The 15,512-nt window shown below is 44.1% G+C and overlaps 1 protein-coding gene across 1 annotated transcript in view; it reads left to right on the top strand.

Moving 5' to 3' along the window:
• Positions 1-15,512, top strand: part of TTN (titin) — a 371,903-nt gene that overhangs the window by 146,279 nt on the left and 210,112 nt on the right. The window contains 13 exon segments of the mRNA XM_048484469.1: positions 505-795; positions 3,040-3,327; positions 4,318-4,410; positions 5,171-5,453; positions 7,855-8,038; positions 9,601-9,690; positions 9,807-10,074; positions 10,166-10,426; positions 13,694-13,903; positions 13,990-14,067; positions 14,869-14,895; positions 15,060-15,107; positions 15,446-15,496. Of these exon segments, the coding sequence (XP_048340426.1) occupies positions 505-795; positions 3,040-3,327; positions 4,318-4,410; positions 5,171-5,453; positions 7,855-8,038; positions 9,601-9,690; positions 9,807-10,074; positions 10,166-10,426; positions 13,694-13,903; positions 13,990-14,067; positions 14,869-14,895; positions 15,060-15,107; positions 15,446-15,496 (2,172 nt within the window).

A 15,512-nucleotide genomic window follows, 5' to 3' on the forward strand; every position in this document is an offset into this window, starting at 1 on the left:
TGGGAAATTCCTGGAGTTTTTGTGGTGGAGTCTGAGGAGGGCAGGTTTTGAGGAGGGGAGAGGCCTCAGCTAAATATAATGTCACCCTCCAGAGCAGCCACTTCCTCCAGGGGGACAGATCTGTGTTGCGCAGAATTCAGTTGTTATTCTGTAAGATCTTCAGATCCCACCTGGAGGTTGGAAAATCTAGGCCTAGAAACAACCTCTGGGTGACTTGATACCCCCTGACTTGAATCAACTAGGCCTGGTTGCTTACTATTGTTCAGCAGCAGTCACCCTATGAAATCTAGTGTGGTATAGTGGTTAGAACTCCAGAGTAGTATCTGGGAGACATAATGTAAATTTTCCCCAGCTCTGAACAAACTGATTAGCATTATCTATTAAGCTGATAAAAGCCAAGAGAGATTACAGTCTATAATCTCCGAAGTTAATTCTTGAAAAGTGGCAGTATTCCCTTATGAAAATCCTTTTCAGATCTTCAGATTTTTTCTTCCTTTCTGACAGAACGACAGACTCCACCTTCTTTTACCAAGAAACTGTCAGAAGCGGTAGAAGAAACAGAAGGAAACTCAGTTAAACTTGAGGGCCGTGTTTCTGGTTCTCAGCCGCTGACCGTTGCCTGGTTCCGGAATAACCAAGAGATTTATGAAAACCCTAATTGTGAAATATCGTTCAAAAACAATGTACTTCTTCTTCACGTTAAAAGTGCAGAACAAAGTGACGCAGGTTTATATACCTGCAAGGTTTCCAATGAGGCTGGGAGTGTATTGTGTACATCTTCTGTTGTTATCAAAGGTTAGTTCATTTCACAGTTGCCTGCTTCTTGGTGTCAACTTTTCTTTTGCGTTTTAGAAGTTGTCACTACTGTTCATTCCCATCTCATCGAGTTCTGTACTTGCGTATGTAAAAACACCCTCATTCATTTTAATTACACTTCCCAATGTTGTGATTCAATTGGATTTCATGTTATCTATTGGTACTGCTGGTTGGGATCAGATTGCAGAGCTACTAATAGAGAAATGTAACAGGAAATTTAATTATAGGTCACAGGTCTTCATGATATGGGATTTTTGCTATTAAAATGATCAGTTGTTAACTAACATCTTTAATGATGCAAGTGTATACCTCTTATAAGAGCCCAGAGAAAGATTCATTACTGCAAAAAGACAATTTGCAGATATTTTTCTTCGTTATGGGTTTTATAGAGTCTGTTCTTCATTTGTTTTAATGTTCTTTGTTTTTCATGAGCAAAGCTTGTTGTCTGTGAGGTGCTGTTCCCTTAATTCTTCTTAACTGATTGTTAAATGCTTTCAATGATGACCAGAAACATATTTTTTAGTTTGGAACATCCACCGAGGGTCATTTCAGGTCCTTACCAGCACCTGCATGTACGATGGTCAAGTGTGCCAATTGAACTCTGGATTATATTCTTTTTCCTACATGGAACTGCCGACCATACAGGCATTTTATAAATTATAAAAGTGCCTTTGGTTTAGCAATGTCATATTAATGGCATACAACATACCATTTATTGGTACTAACCCTTCCAGTTAGAAAGCCTTGGCAGCTGACTGTCAAAGCATCATTTTGGGGTCTAATGCCATGTTTCCCCCAAAATAAGGCAGGGTCTTATATTAATTTTTGCTCCAAAAGATGCGTTAGGGGTTATTTTCAGGGGATGTCTTATTTTTTTTCCATGATTTTGAACTCCCCCCCCCCCCAAATGTGGCCAGATCAGCTGAGGCGAGGAATCTGTAATTAGGGCTTATTTTTGGAGTAGGGCTTATATTTCAAGCCTCCTCCAAAAATCCCAAAAAATCATGCAAGGGCTTATTTTCAGGGTAGGTCTTATTTTCAGGGAAACAGGGTATAGAGCAGGGGTAGGGAACCTGCGGCTCTCCAGATGTTCAGGAACTACAATTCCCATCAGCCTCTATCAGCATGGTCAATTGGCCATGCTGGTAGGGGCTGATGGGAATTGTAGTTCCTGAACATCTGGAGAGCCGCAGGTTCCCTACCCCTGGTATAGAGCAATCTGGCAATGCAGAATGGTGCATGGACTCTACTCTGGAGAGTGGACTCTACTCCATGGACTCTACTCTGGAGAGTGGACTCTACTCCATGGACTCTACTCTGGAGAGTGGACTCTACTCCATGGACTCTACTCTGGAGAGTGGGGTTTGTTTCCCTACTCCTCCACATGAAGCCTGCTGGATGACCTTGGGCTAGTGGCAGTTCTCTCAGAACACTCTCAGCCCTGCCTACCTCGCAAGGTTGTCTGTTGTGGGGAGAGGAACAGAAAGCAATTGTAAGCCACTTTGAGATTCCTTAAAAGTGGAGAAAAGCATGCTATAAAACCAACTCTTCATCTGTCTCCTTCTTCTTTACACAGCTAATACTTTCAAAAATTCTTACTTATTTTTCTCTTCTCGTGCGAAGTAACAGCTTTACATATTGATCTAAAAGCCTGCACATTTTACCATTCCATTCTGAGTGAATGATAGAAGTTTTATGGTCCCCATAACTCTATTTTTTTCTAGACTGGTAATCAGAGGTGGGATCCAGCAGGTTCTCACAGGTTCCCAAGAGTAGGTTACTAATTATTTGTGTGTGCCGAGAGGGGGTTACTAATTGGTGATTTTGCCACATGATTTTTGCCTTAGTTACGCCCCTCCTCCGCTCCTCAGCAGTAGCGTGCAGAACTTGAAGCAGTCTTGCAGGAGGTGCACCGGCGTGCGAGGCAGCCTGCGCCTGCATGCATTCGTTTCCCGCCCAAGGAAGCGTCCTTGCCACAGCCCCGCCCATCAATGCCCCGCCCCCAGAATGCCCGGCCACACCCCCGTCGTGCCTCGCCCAGCCCCATTGGCACTACGCCACTGTTTGAATCCCACCACCATGGGAATCTGTTACTAAAATTTTTGGATCCCACCACTGCTGGTAATGTACCCAGGTAATAGAAAATCTTTGTTAGCATACATTGCATAAAGTTGTTCTTATTGCTGGAGAAAAAAGAATTCTTACCTAACTTCTTTACTTCAGAACCTAAAAAACCACCAGTGTTCGATCAAACTCTTAAACCGGTGACGATAGATGAAGGCAAAATCTTGCAGCTCAGTTGCCATGTCCAAGGATCGCAGCCCATCAAAATACAGTGGCTGAAGGCTGGGAAGGAACTGAGAACGTCTGATAAATGCACTTTTAGCTTCGCTAATGGGACAGCTCTTTTGGAAGTCCAGGCAATTACTAAAATGGATTCTGGGGAGTACGTGTGCAAAGCTTCAAATGTGGCTGGAAGTGATACTTGCAAGTCAAAAGTGACAATCAAAGGTACTATGAAACTGAATGTCCGGGGAATTTAACAGAAACCTGGTATTAGTCCCTTCAACTTCAATGGTAAACTAGGGGCACTTTCGCACATGCAGAATAATGCACTGTCAAACCACTTTCACAATTGTTTGAAAGTGTATTATTCTGCATGTCTGAAAGTGCCCTAGGAATAACTACATCTTAATGCAGTTTATTTTTGCTGACTTGAGTTGGCCCACAACGTGCCAGCATAGTGTTGACTGGGGATATGACATTACCAAGAAGTGTTAGTTTCTGTATTCTACTAAACCAGTGGTGGCGAACCTATGGCATGGGTGCCAGAGGTGGCACTCAGAGCCCTCTCTGTGGGCACGCACAGAGTCACACACCCCACCATATCTAGGCTGGCCTGGGCCTCTGGACTCAATTATTAGCATTAAACCTAAGACCTAATTTTGGGGAAGCAGTGTAGGTAACCATGTTAAGTGCTGTTCAACCCCATTTACCTGGGAGTAAGCTCGGTTGCTGGCAATGGGACTTGCTTCTGAGTAAACCCTCCTAGGGTCGTGATTCACTCGTTGGAAGAGTTGCACAGTTGCTTCAAAGCAAAGCCACCGACTACCACCAAGCTTACTCCTGAGTAACGCACGCCTCGGAGCCAACCGTTTTTTTCTAAACTAAAACCTCAGTATTCAGGTTAAATTGTCATGTTGGCACTTTGCGATAAATAAATGGGTTTTGGGTTGCAATTTGGGCACTTGGTCTCAAAAAGGTTCGCCATCACTGTACTAAACTAACGTTGGGTGTTCTGTGTCAATTGATACGGTTTAATAAAAATAGAACACTTTTTATGCTACCTAACGAAATGAATTCATACAAAATTAAACTAATAAGCAGGACAGTAGATGCAGACGGTTTGGATAATGATTTCCCTTTTGTGATCAGTGACTGTTTCCTTTATTGCAATTACTTCCAGCCTCCACATTTTAATGTGTAAAATTGATTTTTCAGAAAAACCAGCTGCTGCACCAGTGGCTAAGAAAGCACCAACCGATGGAAAGATTTTCTTTGTTTCAGAGCCTCAAAGTATTACAGTCGTTGAAAGTAAGCCCAACTTCCCAATAAATTGTTTTGTGTGTGTGTTACATTAGATGTAAGGCGTTGACCTCTTTTCCTTCAGCTTCTGACTGCTGTTGCTGTCCGAGGGTGGATCTCTTTTGTGCGAGTCCCCTTTTAACAATAATACACAGTACTCAATTGCTGGGTAATAAATTGGCCATAGCCATTTTATTGAGCAGAAGCGTGAGGCTAAGCATGGGTCTGGGTCTGGTCAAACGGGTGACGTGCGACAGCTCAGCAAGGCGGATGCCTCGTTCCGAGCTTTGTTCCATTGCGGGGCTCTGCCGGGCGGACGCTCCTGGCCAGAGATGTTCCCCTTCGGCCCGGTTCGACAGGGGCGGTCGCCTCTTGCCGCTGTTGCCGTTCCCAAGGGGAAGGCGTAGCTCCCTAGCTCCCTTCCCCTTCCCTTCCAGAGCCATACCCATGCGTCAAACCGCCAATCATCAGGGCTATGACAAGATAAGCAAGCATTAACATAAAAAATTTAGGGAGAGGTGGGTGGGCAAATCGTAAGCCGACGAGCACATGGCCCGGGACAAAGGAGGGGAAGCCGCTTTAAAGTCTCGCTCGCCCCTCCTTTCTTCTGGTGACGCTCACCCTTCTCTAGCATGGGTCCTTCTCCCTTCCGCCCCTCCTTTAATGGGGGGGGGGCATCACTGGCCTCGCTCTTCCCCATCCCCGGCAGCAACTGCGCCTCGTGGTGATTCACAAGTGTCTTTTTTCTACACTCTGCTTTCTCCACCAGAAACCACGGCAACGTTTATTGCTAAAGTTGGTGGTGATCCGATCCCCAATGTGAAATGGATGAAGGGGAAATGGAGGCAGCTGAACCAGGGAGGTCGCATTAGTATCCAGCAGAGAGGAGACGAATCCAAGCTGGAAATAAAAGATTCAACCAAAACCGATTCTGGCCAGTACAGATGTGTGGCTTCTAACAAACATGGTGAAGTCGAAAGTAGTGTCAACTTACAGGTTGAGGAAAGAAGGCAGGAGGTCATTGAAGGTGATCTAAGAGCAAAACTGAAGAAGTAAGCACTGTAATCTTTCTACGAGAGAGGTAGAGAAAAAGGCCCTTTCCACACAAATCACAAAGAATGTTTGTAAAATGTTTTCACTCCTCCCCTTTACCACGATGTTTGTCTGCACACACACCCTTGAAACGATCCATGGCCGCCATTAGGTGTTTTTTCCCTTTTTTTTAGTTATTTGTTGAACTGATGCTTCAGTGATTCTTGCTGCAATTCTCTATAGCTCATATAATCAGTGCTTCAAATATTTTACCCCCCAAGAATTTTTTTAAAACACACAGAAATTAGGGGGAACAGAGTGAACTCAGTGATGCAACAAAGGAAGTTCAGGGGCAGCATTGATGTGTGGAAAACGTGTGGAGCAGCAGTGGCGTAGGAGGTTAAGAGCTCGTGTATCTAATCTGGAGGAACCAGGTTTGATTCCCAGCTCTGCCGCCTGAGCTGTGGAGGCTTATCTGGGGAATTCAGATTAACCTGTACACTCCCACACACGCCAGCTGGGTGACCTTGGGCTAGTCACAGCTTCTCGGAGCTCTCTCAGCCCCTCCTACCTCACAGGGTGTTTGTTGTGAGGGGGGAAGGGCAAGGAGATTGTAAGCCCCTTTGAGTCTCCTGCAGGAGAGAAAGGGGGGATATAAATCCAAACTCTTCTTCTTCTAAATAGATCGCATTGCAAGTGAGGACTTTTGAAAACGATTCTGGCTAAAGAATCAGTTTAAAAGATTTGTTTAAAATGTTTGAGGCTGGAAATAAAATGTTTTCAGGACGTAAGGGGGAAAAAACAATAAGGAATTCCATGGAAGACATATTTTATTTCACGCCTCAAAATGTTTTGTGCGGAAGGGGCCAAGGTTTAAAATAAAACTTGATACCTAGACTACAGAATATACCAGTGGGAAGGTCCTATTCAACCGGATTCTATCTCTCTGGCAGAAGGCACCTTGCTCTATCAGAAGAAGTCTTTTTCAATTAAGGGAAAGGAGCGCTAGAATGTCCAATCTGCTAAAAATGAAAGGTCAAATAAATTTCTGACATGTCTTGCTGTCAGTTTCATTTTCCAAAAGGTGGAGAGGGAAAGAAAGGGGTCTTCTATCTTGGACCTGGGAAGAACTGGTTGGTGAGGTGAAAGTAGTGGGCCTCCTCAGTAGTAGTGACCGTGTAATTTTGAAATTTACAATCTCGGGGAAGGGAAAAGCTGTACATAGTCAGACATATAAACTGGACTTCAGGAACACAAGTTTTAACAAACTGAAAGTTATCTGGGTAGAATCCCATGGTCAGAAAAAGAAGGGAATTCAAGAGGGGTTGGGTCTTCTTAAAAGCAAAATATTGAAGGCACAGCCACAGACGATTTGTATCAGAAGGAAAAATGGGAGGAGCCTAAAGAACGCAAGGTGGCTCCATAAATAGATTTCTAAAGATTTGAGAAAAGAAAAAGACTCATTTAGGAAACAGAAAAAGAGCCCTGTAATCAAAGATGAATGCAAAGAAATTGCCAGTGCTTGTCGGGAGAATGTTAGAAAAGTTAATGCTCCATAAGCTGGTGCAAGATGTCAAAAACAATGAAGAAAGGTCCTTTTATGATATTGTGGATTCTCCGGGTTGTATAGGCCTGTTCCAGTAGTATTTTCTCCTGACATTTTGCTTGTATCTGTGGATTCTCTGAAGATGCCAGCCACACATGCAGGCGACATGTCAGGAAAATACTACTGGAACACAGCCATACAACCTGGAAAACCCACAACATCCTAGTGATTTCGGCTGTGAAAGCCTTCAACAAAAGTCCTTCTGTTATGTCCAGAGTAAGAAAAAGAGAAAGGATGCGGAAAGGCAGTTGCAGAGACAAGAAAGGCCCTTTCTCCACTTACCTTTTTCCGAGGGTTGCTGCGCGCAATCCCCAGCGCGCGGCATCCCTGGCGCGCAGCATCCCTGGTGCGCGCCCGGGCGTCCCCATGACCCCGCGCTCTGCGCGGGGTCATCAAAAGGCGCCCTTTGAAAGAGCGCCAGGAATGCCTCGCGCTGAGGGGCGCAACAGCAGCAGCAGCGGGGCGGCTGCGCTGTCACCGCCCCTCTCAGTGGGGAGTGCCGAGGGACCCTGCGCTACTCTCCTCGAGTAGTGCGGGGCTTAAGGTAAGTGGGGAAAGGGCCAAAGTGAAATTGTAACAGGCGATGAAGAGAGGGCAGACCTGCTCGGTTCTTATTTTTCCTCAGTCTTCTGTTGCAAGAGAAACAGAGTAGTTCCTTAATGGAACGAGGTTCCTTGGGAAGTGACGGGCTCTGCTGTGGAGGTTTTTAAGCAGAGGTTCGATGGCTTCCTAGGAACTTGCATGCAAAACCCAAGCTGTCTAAAAGGAAAAAATGGAACATATTTCTCTAACAAATACCTTGTCCATTCTTATAGAACTCCTACCAAAAAGAAGGAAGGTGAGGAAGAAAAGGCCATTGATATAATGGAACTTCTTAAAAATGTAGATCCTAAAGAATATGAGAAGTATGCTCGTATGTATGGAATTACCGATTTCCGAGGCCTCCTCCAAGCCTTTGAGTTGCTGAAACAAGAACAAGAACACGAGAGTCATAGACTGGTAACTACTTGTTCCATAATAGGGTTTTCACAGTTGCTTTAAAATAGCTTTTTAAATGTGTCTTTTATTATGCTTAAGCAAATGTGCTTTTTTAGGGTGCTGTCTATTCTTTTAAAGATATTCATATTCTATTTTTGGAACTTCAATGTTGACTTCAATTTCCAGTGCATTCTAGTCAGGAGCGGAGTGAGGGGGAACTGCGCCCAGGGCATGTGTGCACCCTGTGCCCTTGCCACACCCCGCCCCGGAACGCCCCCGCCACGCCCTTGCAGGGGCCCACGCCCGGTGCGTTACACACCCCCTTCCCCCTTGGTGCTACGCCACTGATTCCAGTTGCTTCTCCATGTGAACCCTTTTGACTCATTAACCATATCTAGCTATTCATATCTAGCTATGTTCATGCTAAACAAATTTTGTCCAGCATTTCACCCCAAAGGATGTGATCACAGACCCATGTATGAAATATATGAATTAAGAATTGTCTCTAAAAATTCATTAAGCTTGTTATTTTTATTAGGCTGCTTTCTACTACCCTTTGATCATATTTAGAATTTCAGAAGGAGCAGAGCTGAGCTGTGTGGTAAATAAGCAAAGTTAGCTTAGCAGTGGGCAAGCTGAATTATCAGTGCCATTCTGAGCAGAGTTGCACCCTTTCAGACTCAGGATCAAGGGAGAGAGCAGGAGAAGGGTGGACATTAACACACCACTCACAGTGTGGGGAAAAATATTCCTCAGCTTTAATTAACACAACATCAGGAGTATTGGCAAAGCATGGGGAAGGATCCCATATCGACTTACCCACATGCTGCCCAATATACACCATCATCCCCCCTACTCAGCGTGCCTGCTGGAGAAGGAACCGTGGAGTGGCAAACACCAGAATTCCACATGGGCTTAAGCTGTTGTGAGAGCCAACTGACACCTCCCAAACTGGGCATGCTGCTGCATGACTTCACCCCAACACTCCATAAGAGAGTTCCCAAAATGGGGTGGGGGGGGTTGCAGGCACAGCCTTCTTCCCCAAATGAACCCATCTGAGGGTCTCAACTTCCGTTACAGTGTGATAGAAAACAGAACAGAAGCAAATAAACCAAAAGCACAACCCATAATGATCACAATGCAAGGGTGGGTGAGTAGGTGGGAGAGCTGGAGCCAAATGAGGAAAAGAGCCCATCTGCAGCCTGGCTAAGTAAGGGCGGATGGGGGGCTGCATTGCAGAAGCCCATATAGACTTATCCAGAACTACATGCCCCTAGGCCCACCCCGGATGCCTCCTGTGGGCCAGACCACGGGGTGGGGGGGGGGGCTGCCTCCTCTGGGCCACATGCTGCTGGCATGGATTAGCCTCCTTCTGACCACTCTCTGACCCAAGCTGCAAAGGCAGCCCCGGGAGAGTCTGGAGCAGTTGCTTGTAAACCCATTGACTGACATGGATTTAGAAGGGAGTAACTCTGTATAAGATGATACGTGACTAACAGTCGATGTATTGATGGTGTAGTGAAGAGAAAGATGAAAAGATTTTAAAAATAGTTAATGCTACATCATGGTCTTTGTTTCAATAGGAGATTGAAGTAACAGAGCGGTCGAAAAGGGATGAACAAGAGTTTGATGAACTTGTATCGTTTATCCAGCAAAGACTCACACAGACAGAGGTAGTTAATGCAATATATTTTAAAAACTAATGCCACATCTGGACATTAATTCAATATTATCAGACAGCAGAATCTGTGCTTTGAAATAACTGAATTGAATCACTAATATTTTTCAGCCTGTTACTCTGATCAGTGATATTGAAAACCAGACGGTATTAACTGATGAAGACGCTGTATTTGAATGTGAAATTAAAATAAATTATCCTGAAATCAAGCTCTCCTGGTACAAAGGCACAGAAAAATTGGACTCTAGCAACAAATATGAAATAAGAATTGATGGGGACCGGCACATACTTACAATCAGGAATTGTCAGCTTGAAGATCAGGGAAATTTCAGAATTGTCTGTGGACCACATATTGCCAGTGCTAAGCTTACTGTCATTGGTAAGTGCAAAACTTGTGTGTAAAATAGCGTATGATTTGATCTTGCCTTTATTTGGCCCCTCCTAAAATTTATGCTTTAACCTGCTCACAGAACCTGCAATTGAACGACCTCTGCGTGATACTGCCCTCAAAGAAGGCTACACGTGCTCTTTTGTTTGTCAGTTCTCTGTCCCAAATGCAAAATCCCAGTGGTTGAGAAATGGAAGGGCCATTAAAATAGGAGGTAGATATTCAACAGACGTCTCAGAGAAAGTGCACAGACTCATAATCAAGGATGTAAGAACAGAAGACGAGGGGCGTTATACCTGCAGATTTGACCAGCTAGAAACCTCTGCAGAACTAACAATTGAAGGTTTGTATACAGATACGTTGCTTTTATTTTTACAATAAGAAGGTACTCAGAGATCTTGAGACAAAAGGCAAAGGGAAGAACAATGAAACGCTCTGATAGAAGCATATTCTGGTATAACCTTGTTCTAAAGGTATCTTTGAAATATCTTTGAAATATCAAACACTTCTTTATTCTTTGTCTTTCAAAATTGTTCTTTCAAAATTGTTACAACTGATCTTCACCTCCGAGGAGCAGAGATTATTTCTTTTTCTTCTTCATTGAACATTCTTACAAAAAGACTTTCTTTATAATCCCAACACTTTTCTGCTCCGGTGATCTTAGTGCAGACCTCGGCATTATACGGCCCACGGGCCACATCCGGCCTGCCGGATGACCCTGACTGGCCCGCATAGGCGAAATGGGCCGCTGCCCAGGGCGGAGAAATTTCCTGTCACGTGGGGGCAGCAGTAGGGACCCCCACCCCGCCCCCACCCACTGAAGCCAAATTCCGTGTGTGGCTGCTGGCTGGCTCATCAATGTTGGCAAGCAAGCAGCCGACTGCCTCCCTGCCTCCCCACCCATTTCCTGACCTGCCGCTGCTTCACTTGTGTGGTCTCTCTCAGCCTGTCCCTTGGCTCCGCCCCCACTGACATCATCGGAGGGAGGCTGAAGAGAAAGAGAAAGCAAAGCAAGAAGACGTGTTGGAGCGGAGCCAAGGGACAAAACTCAAAAGACAAAGAAAGATCATGAGGAGGCAGGCAGCAGCTGAGCTGGCCAGGTGGAAGAAACTGCTGCTAGTGGCTGTGAAGACTGCCTGAGAGAGTTCTAGAACAGCACTGATTGCCAGGGTCAGGTGGGCGGCATGGCAGGGAGGATAGGGAATGTGTCTTACTCTTATATCATGTCCTCCTTCCCCCATAAATATGCCTCTGATGAGAAGCCCCTCTTTGTTCCCCCTTTGTTTTTCTTGCCAGGTCTTGGGTGAGTTCACAGGGGGGGGGGGGGCTTGCTAGCTTCAATGGTGCTGGCTCGTTTTGGAGGCCTGGACTTTAATGCCCCCCCTTTTTTAATGCGAGCAGCCTGGGAGGGGGACTTGGCACAGAGGCAGCTGACAAACTTGCAGCAGAAAGAGAGAAAGGTAAAATGAAAAAAAAAAGTAAAGGAGCATTTTTCCCAGGCAGGCGCTGCCAGGCGAGACCCAAGGAGCACCAAGACCTCTACCTCAAACAACAGACTCCTCCTGGGGGGCTGGGTGTTTTTTTTTTTTTTTTTGCACCCTTTCAATTTTGCGGGATCCTCCCTGCCCACCCTGTCGAGCCAAAGCCTCCTCCCCCAAGCCCTTGGCCATCTGGGCTGTCCTCTGGTGCCTGTTCTGTTCTCTCTGTTCATTGGTGCCACACTCTGAGTTAATATTTTAATGGGGTGGGCTACTGTAATTCCTGTATGTCTTCCATTCTTCTTCTGTCTGTATGTCTTCCATTTTTCTTTGTGTCTGTTCCTTCCTTTCATCCTGGTCCCACAACGTGTCCTCCCTCCCTCCCCCCCTTCCCACAGTGTGTCTCCCTTCCTTCCTACAGCATGTCTTTCTTCCTTAACACAGCTAGTGTCCCTACTCATGGGCTTCCTAGGCAGAATGCTGGATTAAATGGGTCTGATCCAGTAGGGCTCTTTTGATGTTTTTATGGCACTGCTGGGACTCTGCTAGCCACTGGGCAAATGCTGAAGATGGTTAGAGTGTTGGAAATAGATGTCTCCACTGCCATTCATAAGCCAAAGGGCAAAATTTTGTGTCACCTTTGTTCAAGAGCAGGGGTGGTGGCTATACCAGTGTTGGAAAGCTTTGTGGAGATGCTGCAGGAGATATGTCCAGTTCCTATGCCAGCAGTGTCAGAAAAGTAACAAAATTTTACACACTAAAGGCTGATAACTGTGGATTTGTTGCTACCCATCCACCATCCTCACTTGTGACTGAGGAGATGCAGTGGAGAACGAGGGATCAGCATCCTGCAGCACTTGTAGACAAGGAGGGCAGAAAGTTGGATGCCCAAGGAAGGTGTATACATCTGCTGTGCTAAATCTGAGAATTGGCAGTTATTGGGCAATTATGGCTGCATATCAGTTGTCTTTATGGAGGCAAGTGAATAGTTTCCATCCCCACAACACAATTACTTCTGTACAAAGCTGTACAAAGCTGTACAAATACAAAGCTTGCATGGGGGTTATGTATATTTCATAAGGTCGACAGCAGGGCATGAAAACCTTTCTAACCTAGATGCATCATTTTAATGTGTGTGTTTGTGTGAGAGAGAAATAGAAAAGGGGACAAAATGTTAGGGAGCATTTGAGAGTATTATTATTCAGAACTGAGTTCAGCCTTTTGACCCGGCCCTCCACAATATTTTCTGTTTCTTATGCGGCCCCATGGAAAAAATAATTGCCCACCCCTGTCTTAGTGGGTTCCTCTTGAAGCTAACAAACTATCTTAAGCACCAACTATCTTATGTTTTGAATCCATTTTCATAATCCAAAAGTTATTTTCTTCATATTTATTTATTCTTTATGTGCATTTGGGCAGATTTATTCATATACACAAAGTTTATATAGGCCAGAAAATGATTATGTGTGGTACGGTGGCTAGTGTTGGACTAAGGTCCAGGATCTTAGCCAGTGCGGTGAAGTGGTTAAGAGCAGCGGACTCTAATCTGGAGAAGAGGGTTCGGTTCCCCACTGTTCCGTATGAAATCTTCTGGGTTACCTTGGGCCAGTCACATTTCTCTCAGAACTCTCTCAACCCAGGTGGAGGCAGGTGATGGCATATCACCTCCAAATGTTTCTTGCCTTGGAAACCCTACAGCTGTGGTGGCAAACCTTTGGCACTCCAGATGTTATGTACTACAATTCCCATCAGCCCCTGCCAGCTTGGGCAATTGGCCATGCTGGCAGGGGCTGATGGGAATTGTAGTCCATAACATCTGGAGTGCCAAAGGTTCGCCACCACTGCCCTACAGGGTCTACCAAAAGCCAGTTGTGACTTGATAGCACTTACCACTACCACAGGATCTGGGAAACCCAGACTTTAATCTCCATGGAAGTTTGCTGACTGACCACGGGCCAGTCTCTCTTACAGCTCATCCTATCTCACAGTGTTGTTACTGTGAGGATAAAATGGAGGATGGGGGGAACAATAATATAGCCACTTCGGGTACCCTTTGGGGAAAAGGCCACAGTAAAAATAAATGCATGGTGTTAAAGGTAAATTATTATATTTTTCATTTGTTTCCAAAACAGCTGAACCTATTCAGTTTACCAAGACGATTCAGAATATAGTGGTGAGTGAATACCAGTCTGCAACTTTTGAATGCGAGGTATCGTTCGATGATGCAGTTGTCACATGGTATAAAGGCAAAATGGAACTGAGGGAGAGTCACAAGTACAGCTTTAGAAGTGAAGGTCGTTGCCATTATATGACAATCCACAATGTTACAGCAGATGATGAAGGTAATATCAAAGCATTTGATATTGGTTCATATTGGTATACCGCATGAAAATTGGCAGTACTAAACTGCCTTTTTTTTGGTTTTCAGGTGTATATTCTGTAATTGCTCGTCTTGAGCCAAGAGGTGAAGCAAGAAGTACTGCTGAACTGTATCTAACAACTAAAGGTTGGGAACCCTTTTTCTCAATTTAGTCACTAGTAAAACTGACATACGTGCATTTAGCAAGCCTTTATTGGCATAGACAGCAGTGCAACAATAATAAAAAACGGATTAAAAAGCATATACAGTACAGGAAATAAATGTTAGATCGAAGGAAATCTACTGGCGTTTAGTAATTTCCAGGAGAAAGTCTGCCACTATCATACAGAGAGAAGGATCAGGATTGTCCAACAAGTAGTGTAATCTAATTAAATCGGGGAGATGGGGTAAATGTAAAGATTCACATACTTGGATCTGATTTCCTTGAATCCGAGACAGTGTAGTAATTGGTGGGCCAGAAATTCAACTGAGCCATCGTTACATTTTACGTGTATTTAGAATCAAATTTATTCTCAATAAAATTTTAATTTCTTCTATTTTTTTATTAAATTATTTATTCATAATTTGAGATATAGGTAATACAAAGTTAGTGATGAAATTATAATTACAGATTATATGCTTCCAAGTTGATCATTATTAATTAGTATTGACGTTAACAAAAATTTAAAAGAAATAGATTACAATAGAAGAAAAGAGATAGAATTCTGTAACATTTACTTTCTCCTTTTGAATAACTATGTATTTTCATAATAACAAAGAATTGAAGTGAGTCTAGATTATTCTGTTTGTCAAATTTACTAACCAACATACGATAATGTGTTGAAAGATGGAGAGAAGTCCGTTCTTTGACACCTTTTTGTTATATCTTAGGAAATATTCTATTCCTTTTACTGTTTAAATTCAATTTCTTTTTTTTTTTTTTTGCAGAGATCAAACTGGAAATAAAACCTCCAGGTAAAGGAAAAAAATTAGGATTGCAAACTTTATTTCTGTGTTTGAAACATGAATACAGATAGCCGTGCGTATTTTGAAGCTCTTGCATTATGTGCCGTAAAACAAGATTGGAAATAGTAACATGATCTTAAATACATCTTCCTTAAATACATTTGTCTTTTCAGATATTCCAGATGCTAGAGTGGCAGTTCCAGTTGAAGTTCCAGCTGAAGGTAGTGCTGCCGCGGATCTCACCATGTCAGCCATTGCTAGCTAAAGGGACAGCCTCCTGTTGGTTGTCAGCCTTCTCCCAGCAGCCTCAAGAAGCTTCATCCTCAAGCGAGGCTCTCGTTTTTCCTCGGTGCCCAGCAGTGACACTGGGCCTGACATCACCGGGAGGAGGCCGGGAGGCCTATATGCAGAGGGCTTCATTCAGCTTAGCCTCCTTCCCATTTGTCGGTTAATGAAGTCTGTAAATTTTAAATTAATGCAGAGTTGAGGCTGGCAAGAAAGAGACTTCGTGTCATATCAATGCACTCTTAATGGAAATATTCCTTATATATGTTTTCAGAATTCCCTGCTCTTCCTATCTTACTTCCAATGCCAGATGAGAAGAAAAAAGGTATGCTGCAGTTTCT

The sequence above is a fragment of the Sphaerodactylus townsendi genome, linkage group LG02 (genome assembly GCF_021028975.2).
Source record: "Sphaerodactylus townsendi isolate TG3544 linkage group LG02, MPM_Stown_v2.3, whole genome shotgun sequence".
NCBI lineage: Eukaryota > Metazoa > Chordata > Lepidosauria > Squamata > Sphaerodactylidae > Sphaerodactylus > Sphaerodactylus townsendi.